At 28.2% G+C, this 14,034-nt stretch overlaps 2 protein-coding genes and 1 pseudogene across 2 annotated transcripts; all 3 read left to right on the top strand.

The window, feature by feature from the left end:
- The first annotated feature begins 3,071 nt into the window (after positions 1-3,071).
- On the top strand, positions 3,072-3,845 carry LOC125827396 (steroid 5-alpha-reductase DET2-like; annotated as a pseudogene).
- Positions 3,846-9,515: 5,670 nt separating this feature from the next.
- LOC125827394 (steroid 5-alpha-reductase DET2) lies at positions 9,516-10,368 on the top strand. Its single transcript, XM_049506710.1, has one exon. It carries the CDS (start codon positions 9,567-9,569, stop codon positions 10,338-10,340), a length of 774 nt encoding a protein of 257 aa, XP_049362667.1. The 5' UTR covers positions 9,516-9,566; the 3' UTR covers positions 10,341-10,368.
- Positions 10,369-12,520: 2,152 nt separating this feature from the next.
- LOC125827395 (steroid 5-alpha-reductase DET2-like) lies at positions 12,521-13,311 on the top strand. The gene has a single exon (XM_049506711.1). It carries the CDS (start codon positions 12,521-12,523, stop codon positions 13,292-13,294), a length of 774 nt encoding a protein of 257 aa, XP_049362668.1. The 3' UTR covers positions 13,295-13,311.
- The last annotated feature ends 723 nt before the right edge of the window (positions 13,312-14,034 follow it).

Raw genomic sequence — 14,034 nt, 5'->3', positions numbered from 1 at the left:
AGGGCAGAATAGTAATTATTCCTTACCTATTAGAATGGATTTCTAGAAGGACATGGACCTTTCTTTTCCATTCCTAATCAGCAACAGTCTCTTTCTTTCGTTGACCAAATAATAAATTAAAAATATCTTTTCAATTTTCATTTTTTCCAGAAGTAATACAAGGTATGACTTTTCTTTCATCAATTTTCATTTTCAATAGTAATACAAGATATGTTTTTTCTTTCAAATTTCTCAAATGCTTTCATCTTCATTCATATTAAGGTTGTTGTTCAAGACCATATGAACATGTCCCTCAATTCGAATACCACACTGTAGTTATAATCAATATCCATAAAAATGTCTACATCAACTCACCCAATTTTCTTAGAATCTTGTGTTCTCTCTTTCAATTACTCTGTAGTTTTGTTCCCAAATATAATGAAGGGTGTGAATTTGATGAAGATATTTTGTAGCAAATAATAATTGGACAAACATTTTCATAATTTTGGAGGAAAAATATAGTTAGAGATCTCGAGGGATAGGAATATAAGAGAGAGAAGGAATTGTTTGGAGTTGCGGGGAAAGTGAGTGGGCTTGTTTCATAAAAAAATCTCATCTGCACTAATCCACATAATTTTTCTTACCTTGTTAACCATTTGTTTCAAAAATCTAGCCATACATTGATATTTCATCAAGAAAGTAAAATTAGATGCAAAGAAGAAACAACAACAATAAGAGGGTGCATGTTTGGAAAAAGAAAGATGAAGAAGCAGAATAGATGGATATGTAATGGGACTAGATCTAGAAAGATCTTTAAGGGTATATTTGTTATTTACACAATATTTTTTAATTTAATTTTTGTTATAATTGTACTTGTCCCCAAATTCTTTCCACGTGGCAAAAATATCAAATATAAATGCCAAACTATGTTTCTCTAGAAATTTCCATTCATGCTTTAAATAATTTTTTAACGCTTCATATCCTTACCAACAATTTTATTTTATTTTCTATTATATAGAAATGTGATGAGGAGAACGATGAAGGGCACTTTTGTCATTTAACCAAAATTATCAGCTTAGAACAGTTGTACTTTATGCTGCAAAATTATTGAATTTCCCAAATACCCAACCAAATTGCTATTACAATGATGGCCACGTGTACTTCCTATCATGAAAAGCATAAAAAATATCAAAACTAGCCGTACTAGCTAAAAATGGTGGGACCCATTTTTTAAATCAATTTATATTACATTAACACCTTTACCTATTGCACTAAAATAAATATATAAAAAACAAACATGATTTAAAATGTATGAAAAAATAAAAATATTTTAATTAGGGAGCATAAAAATAAAAAAATAAAAAAAATGGATAGATAAATTAAATGAAATTAAAGTAAACTAAGAGTCTCACTAAATTTTTAAATAAATAGTTTTAAAATTTTGTAAAAATATTGAAGAGAAATAATAAGTATTCTTAGTGTTCAATTTACGTACATTAATGATAAGAATATTTTGATAATAGAATATTTTAAACTTTAAGATTAATCAGAATAATATTTAATTAATTATAGTAGATTGTTTACTTTATTTACTTAATATTGCTATTCTTTTGTTTGAAATAAGAAGTTAAGAATCGGAACACATGAAAAATCAATACATTAATTAGAGAAGTAAAATAAATTTAAGTAGATTAATATTTAGAAAGAGATGACAAAAATAGCAAATGTGTAATAGTAATTTTAAAAATTACGTATAAATTTTGGAATAAGATAAAATATCTGGACAACGAAATCAGTATGATATGTAATGATCTATGTATCAAAATATCATGTTAATTTAACATTTAATTCTAAATATTTTTTTTTTAAAACAGAGAAAATGCATTTATGTTATGAGATTGTTTGAAATTTTTTCACTAAACTAATAAAAATAACAAAAATACATATTCCTATAAGTTATTGTGCATGAAAAAAGAGAACCAAAAACACATTTGTATCATGCCTAAAAAAATTATGTTCATTAAGATAAATTATGCATATATATAACTTCATGTGATAGTGAAACATGCTTCTTAGTTCTAATTTTTATGTATGAGTGATAAATAAAAATCTTAATCTCTCTGTTTCAATGTGTTTGTTCTATATTGACTTGACATGAAATTTAAGAAATTAAGGAAGATTTTTGAACCTTCTGATTTTGAATTTAAAATATGTTAAATATAGTAAATGCCTTTTGATCTTGTGATCTTAAATATGTTATGTGGAGTTGAAACAAAGAAAAGAAAAGGGACATTATTTTTTAACAGATTAAAAAAAAATATGACAGATTAATTGAAATGAATAGGATAGATTTCAAGATGATAATACATAATGATTCATGATTTTTTTTATAAGATATAATTCAATCTAATAGACAAATTAACTCTAAATCTTAATAAATTTGTGTCTTATAGTAATAAATAAATTAATTAAATATTAGACTTGAGAGTTTTACAACTAAAAAATGAATCTACCATCGTTAATATCAATTATACTTTAAAATATTTTTGGGTTAATTTAATTTAATATTTTTTTTATTTAGTATTCGATATTCATATTGGAGTTCGATTAATTCTAATGTGCTCTTAAATAGGACCCATTCGGATATAGTGCTCCCTATTAAGAATTTTTTTCATATCAAAAACTCAAAATTAAGATATTTAATTAGGAAAGGAAAACACCATTCAATGCAGTGATGCGCTATATTCTTTGATGACTATTTTTTGATTTTTTTTATACTAATTTTTTTTACCAGGATCAATAATAATTAATGTTGATCAGAATGCTCTAGAAATATCTTTTAATATTTGTCAAATAACGATTAATAATCGATTATATTGGGCCCGTATCATGGGCCTTAAGAATCTAGTAAACTAATATAAATTGAGACGAAGAAAATAGTTATACACTATACGTACGTCCGAACACCATATAAAACGTGCTTTAAAAGTTTGGCCATCCCAATATTTCACACTTGAAAAAATCTTCTACTTATATAACCAACACTTTTTATTAGCTTAAAGCAAAATAAGCAAGCTACTCCGGTAGACACCATGTTCTCTTCAGATGAGATTCTCTTTAACTTCATCGTTTTCTTCATTCTTGTTATGGCATTTCCCACCTTCATCTTATGTCAATTCTTCACTTCTCCTTACGGAAAACACTACACTTCAGCTTATTCAGGTACCACTATTTCTCCGCCAATCGCGTGGGCTTTCTTGGAAAGCCCTACGCTTTGTCTCACATTTCTCATATTTCGATTGGGGGAAAATTACACAAATCCATTAGCTTTTATCCTAATTTCCCCTTACATTTTTCACTACATAAATCGAACAATCATTTACCCTCTTCGCCTCCGTAGCAGAAGCACAAAGAACAATTTCCCGTTGAATATTGCAGTTACGACTTTTATTTTCAATTTACTGAATGCTTACATACAGAGCAGATGGGTTTCTCATTACGCTAACTACGAAGAAGACGAGTCGTTTTGGGTTAGGTTTGGTATTGGGCTGGGCTTATTCGGGTCAGGTATGTTGGTGAATATTTGGGCCGATGGGGTTTTGTTGGGCCTGAAGAGTCAAGGAGGTGGATACAAGATACCGAGAGGTGGGCTTTTTTATTATGTGAGCAGCCCAAATTATTTGGGAAAGAGAGTGGAATGGTTGGGCGGGGCTTTGATGACCTGATCTTGGGCCGGGCTTGCGTTTTTTGTGTACACGTGTGCTAATTTGGTTCCTCGAGCTGTTTCGAATCATAAATGGTACGTGGAGAAATTTGGAGAAGATTATCCCAAGAATAGATAAGTTGTTTTTCCCTTTTTGTACTGATAAAATTAATATATGAATAAATTTTATACAACATTTAAAATTCTACCAACCAAACATGATATAAGTTATGTTATCTTTTCCACCTAATACAAAATTTCTACCAAACATGATAAAAGTAATGCAACTTTTTATACATGAATAAAATGCAACTTATACAGTAACCAAACGGCCCCTAGTGTTCCCCGCTCAGATTTTGACAAAGTTGTCCCCCTAAGGTAACGCTCAATCAAAAGAAAGCAGGCTTGTACCATTGCTTTGACTAATAGATGCAATAGAAAATGTAAAAGAATTGAGAAATTAACTAAAACAAGCTAAAGTTGAACTTTAGGAGAAACTAAAATGAAGCGAAAATGGTGTGTACACACTTGGAAAGAATCCATTGAGGAATGTGTTCTAGTCTTTCTTATTTTCCAAAGCTGATATGCTGATATTATATTCCTTTCCCTCAATATTTAAATTAAAATAAGAAAAATATGGTAATTTGTTCCAATGTTTGTTTTAGCGAGCTTGAGTCAATATATTAATGTGAATTAGGCGGTTTAGTGAACATATTGTAAGATGGGATGTTACTCTTATCATCTACGCCAGTTATGCACGGTTAGTATTATACTCATAATTGCTAACAAGTCTTCATAAAGTTGAGTGAATCTAGTCATAGAAAATGGCGGAGGGGAGGAACGAGTAATATATTGAGAAAGGAGTTGGAAATTGATGATAACACTATGCTTCATGAGCATTAACTCTTCCAGATTGCAGTGATGTTTATGAATGAAAGACACTGATTAACACTGGTGCTCAGAATGGAAGTGTATATTGAGTTTGTAATGTGGAATTCCTAGAATTAGGCATTGTTGTCACAGAAAAAATGCGTACAAAAACATTGATGTTTGATGGAAATTTAAGCATAGAGCGCAAATGAAGGAACGTGCATAACAAGAATATATGTGTGTGCACGCTTGTGTATATTATCTTCATTTACTACGAGAATAATATAGCACATGTGCAAATCTTGTTAAGTTCATTTTCATTACCCTTAATTAAGTATTAACAGTTAATTTGTGCTCAATAACTGATCCGAATACAATTTTAGGGTTGAATTTTAAGTGGAATATCAAAATAATGGTACATGCATGTTTCATTTTGTTAGACAATCTCCGTAAGGTTATACCTTTGTTAAAATCCTAGTGGAGGATGTCAAAGGTATCAGAAGTAACCCTAAACTTTAGTGTCCCTATATAATTTTCGGTGTAATTTTGAACTCACAGCTCTTCCTCCAAATCTCTACCCTCAAACGAGAGAGAGTAAGGAGGGAGTAAGGAAATCTTATATAGGGACTACTAGGGTTTAGGATTAGTTCTAATATCTTTAGGGGTCGTTTGGTTACTGGTTAAAGTTATGCAGATATTAGTTCTGGAGGGTATAGTTATGAAGGTATTAGTTATGTAGGGTATAGATATGCAGGTATTAGTTATGCAGGGTTTAGTTATGCAGGGTTTAGTTATGCAGGGTTTAGTTATGCAAGTATTAGTTATGCATATATTATTTAGTTATGTAGAGATCACAATGCATAAATTATTAACTAATAAATATTGAATTTATTGTAAATTAATATATATTACTTACAAATAAATAAGTAAGCTAGTAGTATAAATTCTCCCTCTTTTTGAATAAAAGGTAAAGTAAAAAAATTCTCCCTCTATACTTAACTGGGACTGTTATTTTTTCAGTTTAATATTTTTTTATGTTTATAACTTGTAAAAATAAAATACAATTGATATATTTCAAGTAAATTATAATATCCTATTTTATATAATGTAAATATCCTATCAATATGTTGTATATATTGTTTATACAGTTTTAATATACCAAATATATGAATTATGTATAAATTCACATCCTAAACAAAATAATAATACATGTTAATTAAATAAGTGGAATATATTAATAATATATAACGCTATATACAATTCAATTTGTAATATTAATAAAACACTACATTTGGATTTCAAATGAAAACAAAAAAAAAGAAGTTGTTCGTGTATTAAAAAAAAGTTAGGAAAATAGTATAGTTGGGCAACGTTTTCAATGAAAATAATTAAAAATAAATCAATTAGGGTAAATGTGTAATTTACTATTTTAATACATGTTTAACTAATACCTGCATAACTTATTCCACCTTGTACCCTGCATAACTTATACATAGATTCCCTCATAAGTTATGTTGGTACTCCCTTCGTCCACAATTGTTTGGCAGGTATACTAAAAATAGATGTCCAAGATTAATTGTCAATTTAAACAATCAAGAAATAATTAGTCACTTTTTTCCAATTCTGCCCTTAATGATTGTATAGTTCAATTGAAAAGTTATGTGAACTTTTGGTATTCTTGATATAGTAGGGTTGTATTAGTCAAATTACACCTTGTATTAAATTTTGCTTGAGTGATATGCATGACCTTACCCTGACAAACAATTGTGAACGGAGGGAGTATTAATTATGTATGACTACAAAAAACACAACCAAACACCGTATAAAATTAATACATGAATAACTTTTATATAACATTTAGAATTCTACCAACCAAACATGGTATAAGTTATGTTGACTTTTCCACCTAATACAAATTTTCTACCAAATATGGTACAAGTAATGCAACTATTTAAACATGGATAAAATGCAACTTATACAGTAACCAAACGGCTCCTTAGTGTTCCTCGCTCAGATTTTGACAAAGGTGTCCCCTAAAGGTAACGCTCAACCAAAAGAAAGCAGGCTTGTACCATTGCTTTGATAAATTTTTGAGTTTATTTTCAAAATTAGATTTTATATAATAGTGAATGGAGAGAGTAATTAATCAATGTATAAAGTATTCCAATGAATATTAATTACTTATTAATTTTTTTAAGTTGGTCAAAATATATATTTTCAAGACTAATTAACTACTCTATCAAAGATATAATAGAAAAAACATGGTAATTTATATATTGATTTTATGAAATGTCAAGTATTATGATCCAACTATTTCTAGCAACGAATAACATATAAAAATGAGAGAACTGCTAATTGGCTAGACAGAATTTTGGCATGAATTGCCAAGACACGGGTAAATAACGAAAATGTCCCTTTGGCTCCAAAACCACTTGTATTTCCCTCCAAAAAAGAAAACCACTTGTATGAGGTTTTGTTGGCTGTCAAATGTACAAATGGGACCCATACCTTAACTATTTCAGTTTCTTTCATCTCCTTACTCTTTTTCATTCATTTAAAAAAAAATCCTTTGACTTTCTTTTTTCCTCCTCTACGTTACTTCATTTGTCAGAGTTATAAAGAATTTTTAAGACTTACCCAAAATGTATAATATGCTTATTTTACGGTATTATTTATTTGAGAGAAAAAATAAAGTGAATGTGGCGAGAAAATTTCGAATTAATTTTTGAATGAAATGGAACAAATTGAAGGTAATGAAATTACAAATAAAAAAATCGTAAAATTTTGCGTATTAATTTCTTGAACCTTTTCTTTTTCTGTACGTATTTTATAGAATGATATATACGAAATATGAGAATTTAGATATTTTGTTTTGTGTTTGTTTATAAAAGATTATACATTGATTTTTTAATATAACTTTTATCATCATATATAAAAAATTTAAAAATGTTATAAATATTTTTTAAAAAAAAATTCTTTGTTCTATTCATGTATTTCTCTTTATAATAATCAAGTTATTTGCATTTACTTCGTATTTTAATTTATATTTTATTTTAAGAATATCAAGAATGAATTTTCATGTTCAAAATAACTTATGTCTTTGATTATTTTTATTTAAATCAAGCATCATCAAGACATAGTATATCACAACTAAATTTTTAATTTTTTGTAAAAAAAATAAAATCGTTGGAACAAATTTATCATATTTCTTAGAAATAATTAATTTCTTAGATAATGCATACATTTTTTGAAGGATCCTATATATAATTAGATCAATTTCTTACATTATCATATATATTCTAATCGACCAAAGCCAAATAGAAAAAAAAATAAAAAATTAAAGTGATAAAAAAATTGACTTAATTAATTTGACTTAATTTCAACGTTTGAAAACTCAAATTATCGATCAAAACCAAATAGAAAAAAAATAAAAAAATTAAAGGGATAAAAAGATCAACTTAATTAATTTGACTTAATTTCAACATTTCAATAATCAAATTAATTTATTTAATAAAAAACTATCCAAACTAAATCACGGCCAATTCTACTAAAAATAATTAAATTTCAGCATTTGTTAAAAATAAACTAATTAATACGAAAAATAATAAAATTACAAAAAGAAACGGAAAAGAAGAAGAAGATATGGAATTGGAGAAAAATAATAAAGAAATTGAGCCTTTTAGCTTCTTCTTTTTAGTGGGACCCAATTTCCACCTGGCAAAATATGAAAGGATCTCATACAAGTATTGTCTGACACGTAATAAGTCCTTGAACATAATAAAAAATTTCTTAAAAGTGGTTTTACTTTTGAGGGTAATTTAGATATACGAAATAAATAAATTTACCCAATTATCCTTAACTTTTCACCAAAATTACGAAAATAACTGATTTTTATTTCTCAAGTCATTTCGTGCCAAAAATCTATCTTGCCAATTATATTTTCCGTAAAAATGAATGGAGGGAGGTTATATTATTCTTTTTAAAACTAATAAAACAAAAAATTATTAGCTCTTAGATGCATGTGAACAAATGTACAGAAATCTACCAGACAAACTGTCCCTCGGGCCTCGAGTATTAATTATGGTAGGTACCTTATTTAACGAGCTTGACGCACGCTTACCGATTTATAAGGCTTTTATTATACTCTTATAAATAAATAGTCCCTCAATTATAGGAGTAAGTTAAAATAGTCTCTTAATTATATTTTTATCTAATTTAGTTTTTGAACTATAAAAAAAATTATCAGTTTTGATTCTTTAATTATATATTTTATCGATTTTAGTCCCTCAAATATTTAAAATTTTATCAGTTTTGATAATTATATTTTAGTCCTTTAAATATTTAAGAACTTATTAGGTTTGATCTTTGTTCATTTTTAAATACAAATAACTTATGTTTATAGTAACAAAGTTTTTTTTTACGAAATTAAATTTTTAACCTATTTTTAAGTTGTTTCTTTATCCTCGTTAATTTTTCTTCAAATTATTATGAAAAGAACAATCACCTCAACGATTCAAAATAAAATTAATAATTAAAAAATATAAATTTCTAATTTTATTCAATAGAGGATAAAATGACACATATAATTGCTACTAATGACTTGAATATGTTGTGTTTCCTTCTTTGGCGGTTAACAGTTCATTATTCTTTTTGTCTTTATCCATCATTTAATAATTTATTTTTTTATTTATACTATATTTGCAAGTCTATGGAAGCTTACACCTTATTTATTGATTATTAAAATGTGAACCCCAGATCTCCTGGGGGGAGGGGGGTATTCCTATTCTAAAATAAGACGATTTCTTTTTTTAATTGTTTTTTAATAATACAAACTAACTTATATAAATTGAGACGAAAAAAATAGTTATACACTATATGTACGTCCGAACACCATATAAAACGTGCTTTAAAAGTCTAGCCATCCTATTTTTCACACTTGAAAAACAGTCATCTAGTTATATAAACCACACTTTTAGCTTAAAGCAAAATAAGCAAAGCTACTCCAGTAGACAACATGTTCTCTTCAGATGAAAATCTCTTTAACTTCATCGTTTCCTTCATTCTTGTTATGGCATTTCCCACCTTCATCTTATGTCAATTCTTCACTTCTCCTTACGGCAAACACTACACTTCAGCTGATTCAGGTACCACTATTTCTCCGCCAATCGCGTGGGCTTTCATGGAAAGTCCTACGCTTTGGCTCACATTTATCGTATTTCGATTGGGGAAAAATTACACAAATCCATTAGCTTTTATCCTAATTTCACCTTACATCTTCCACTACATAAATCGAACAATCATTTACCCTCTTCGCCTCCGTAGCAGAAGCACAAAGAACAATTTCCCTCTGAATATTGCAGTTACGGCTTTTATTTTCAATTTATTGAATGCTTACATACAGAGCAGATGGGTTTCTCATTACGCTAACTATGAAGAAGACGAGTCATTTAGGGTTAGGTTTGGTATTGGGCTGGGCTTATTCGGGTCGGGTATGGTGGTGAATATTTGGGGCGATGGGGTTTTGTTGGGCCTGAAGAGTCAAGGAGGTGGATACAAGATACCGAGAGGTGGGCTTTTTGATTATGTGAGCAGCCCAAATTATTTGGGAGAGATAATGGAATGGTTGGGCTGGGCTTTGATGACCTGGTCTTGGGCTGGGCTTGCGTTTTTTGTGTACACGTGTGCTAATTTGGTTCCTCGAGCTGTTTCGAATCATAAATGGTACGTGGAGAAATTTGGAGAAGATTATCCCAAGAATAGAAAAGCTGTTTTCCCCTTTTTGTATTGATAAAATTAATACATGAATAACTTTTATATAACATTTAGAATTCTACCAACCAAACATGATATAAGTTATGTTGACTTTTCCACCTAATACAAAATTTCTACTAAATATGGTAAAAGTAATGCAACTTTTTAAACATGGATAAAATGCGACTTATATAGTAACCAAACGGCTCCTTAGTGTTCCTCGCTCAGATTTTGACAAAGGTGTCCCCTTAAGGTAACGCTCAACCAAAAGAAAGCAGGCTTGTACCATTGCTTTGATAAATTTTTGAATTTATTTTCAAAATCAGATTTTATATAATAGTGAATGGAGAGAGTAATTAATCAATGTATAAAGTATTTCAATGAATATTAATTACTTATTAATTTTTTAAAGTTGGTCAAAATATATATTTTCAAAACTAATTAACTACTCTATCAAAGATATAATAGAAAGAACATGATAATTTATATATTGATTTTATGAAATGATAAGTATTATGATCCAATTATTTATAGCAACGAATAACATATAAAAATGAATGGAGGGAGGTTATATTATTCTTTTTAAAACTAATAAAACAAAAAATTATTAACTTTTAGATGCATGTGAACAAATGTACAGAAATCTACCAGACAAGCTGTCCCTCTGGCCTCGAGTATTAATCATGGTCCGTACCTTATTTAACGAGCTTGACGCACGCTTACCGATTTATAAGGGACTTTTATTATACTCTTATAAATAAATAGTCCCTCAATTATATGAGTAAATTTAAAATAGTCTCTTAATTATATTTTTATCTAATTTAGTTTTTGAACTATTAAATTTTTTATCAGTTTTGGTTCTTTAATTATATATTTTATCGATTTTAGTCCCTTAAATATTTAAAATTTTATCAGTTTTGTTATTTTAATTATATTTTAGTCCTTTAAATATTTAAAAACTTATCAATTTTGGTCCATTAATTTTACACTTACAGATTTTAGTCTTTTAAATATTTAAGAACTAAAATTTTATTAGGTTTGATCTTTGTTCATTTTTAAATACAAATAGCTTATGTTTATAGTAACATAGTTTTTTTTTACGAAATTAAATTTTTAACCTATTTTTAAGTTGTTTCTTTATCCCCGCTAATTTTTCTTCAAATTATTATGAAAAGAACAATCACCTCAACGATTCAAAATAAAATTAATGATTAAAAACATAAATTTCTAATTTTATTCAATAGAAGATAAAATGATACGTATAATTGCTGCTAATGACTTAAATATGTTGTGTTTCCTTCTTTGGCGGTTAACAATTCATAAACGGAAATTTTTTAATTCTATTTTTCATACAAAAGAAAAATAAGAGATTTGATCTTATTACTCAAATATCTCTACGTAAAATAAAATGAATAGAATACTAAAAACAATCTATTTAAAGAAAAAACTAAAAAAAGGTTGCAAATCTACCATTTTATAAAGTTCAACTTTTGAAAATATTGTGTTTTAATGAGTTTAGGGATTTAGTTGATAAAATGTTAAGTAGAAGGATTTAGAATACAAACGCATACATGTATAAGGGTCCATCAAATTATTTCATCTCCCATTTAACACCTAGTTTGGATAATTGTTACCTATCATATTTGTTAATTAACACATTATATTTATTATAAATTATTATATAAAGTTTATTATAATATATTGTTAGATAATGATTGAACATTTATAATAAATATAATGTGTTAATTAACAAATACGATAGGTAACAACAAAGTTTATTATAATATATTGTTAGATAATGATTGAACATTTTATTTTTTGTAATAAGTGATTTGATTTAATTACATTATTATTTTTATCTTTATTCATCATTTAATAATTTATTTTATTATTTATACTATATTTGCAAGTCTATGGAAGCTTACACCTATTTATTGATTATTAAAATGTGAACCCCAGATCCCCCGGGGGGCGGGGGGTAATCCTATTCTAAAATAAGACGATTCCTTTTTTTTATTTTATATATTAATACAAACTAACTTATATAAATTGAGACGAAAAAAATAATTGTACACTATATGTACGTCCGAACACCATATAAAACGTGCTTTAAAAGTCTAGCCATCCCATTTTTCACACTTGAAAAAAAATCTTCCTACTTGTATAAACCACACTTTTAGCTTAAAGCAAAATAAGCAAGCTACTCCAGTAGACACCATGTTCTCTTCAGATGAAAATCTCTTTAACTTCATCGTTTTCTTCATTCTTGTTATGGCGTTTCCCACCTTCATCTTATGTCAATTCGTCACTTCTTCTTACGGCAAACACTACACTTCAGCTGATTCAGGTACCGCTATTTCTCCGCCAATCGCGTGGGCTTTCATGGAAAGCCCTACGCTTTGGCTCACATTTATCGTATTTCGATTGGGGAAAAATTACACAAATCCATTAGCTTTTATCCTAATTTCACCTTACCTCTTCCACTACATAAATCGAACAATCATTTACCCTCTTCACCTCCGTAGCAGAAGCACAAAGAACAATTTCCCGCTGAATATTGCAGTTACGGCTTTTATTTTCAATTTACTGAATGCTTACATACAGAGCAGATGGGTTTCTCATTACGCTAACTGCGAAGAAGACGAGTCGTTTTGGGTTAGGTTTGGTATTGGGCTGGGCTTATTCGGGTCGTGTATGGTGGTGAATATTTGGGCCGATGGGGTTTTGTTGGGCCTGAAGAGTCAAGGAGGTGGATACAAGATACCGAGAGGTGGGCTTTTTGATTATGTGAGCAGCCCAAATTATTTGGGAGAGATAATGGAATGGTTGGGCTGGGCTTTGATTACCTGGTCTTGGGCCGGGCTTGCGTTTTTTGTGTACACGTGTGCTAATTTGGTTCCTCAAGCTGTTTCGAATCATAAATGGTACGTGGAGAAATTTGGAGAAGATTATCCTAAGAATAGAAAAGCTGTTTTCCCCTTTTTGTATTGATATTGTTGTATCGTATTTTGTTAATTTAAATGTAATGTTTGTTTTAGTTGTTATTTAAATTTAATTATATCGTATGGCTAGAGTTATTGTTACATAAAAGTTGATTTGGTGTGCATTGTTAATCTTCTTTTTTTGCGTATTATCTAATAATGATGTTTTATTATTTATCCTAGTATTTTTTTAAGTAATAATAGTTTTAACTCGTACTCTACTTTTTTGGTAAATTTGTTCTTCAAATTGCTCATGCTTGACACTATGTAATATTGAAAAAATAATACAATCTATTGAAATGCTATATTTATCAAGATAACATATTATGAAATGATATGTAACGATCATACGAACAAAAGGTTTTTATTTGGTTCAGTTGAATATTTTTATTTAATGATTTAGCTTTTTTGATATTGATTTTTACATATAGTAATCCACTAAATCGAAGTTGTCGATCGATTTTATCCTTTAAATATTTAAAGGAAAAATCCTTTTGGCTAGAATTTAGACAGAATTATATTTTACCTATGTTATTTTACTTTTTAAAATATTTTTACTCTTTGAACTTTAATATCTTTTAACTAAAAATGAAAAAAAGATTAGTTTGTTATAAAATAAAAAAAATATTATAGTTTTTTTAAAATTCTTATCAAATTCTTATCAAATTTTCTGGCCATTTAACATTATTCATTCTTAAATTTATAGTACCTTCACAAGTGAATTTGTATTTTAAGACTACTGCATTCATC

This window comes from Solanum verrucosum, unplaced genomic scaffold (genome assembly GCF_900185275.1).
Source record: "Solanum verrucosum unplaced genomic scaffold, falcon-dt-bn FXZP01000138.1, whole genome shotgun sequence".
Lineage (NCBI taxonomy): Eukaryota > Viridiplantae > Streptophyta > Magnoliopsida > Solanales > Solanaceae > Solanum > Solanum verrucosum.
The sequence above is the reverse complement of the archived record's forward strand: the minus strand, read 5'-3'. Positions and strand labels throughout refer to the sequence as shown.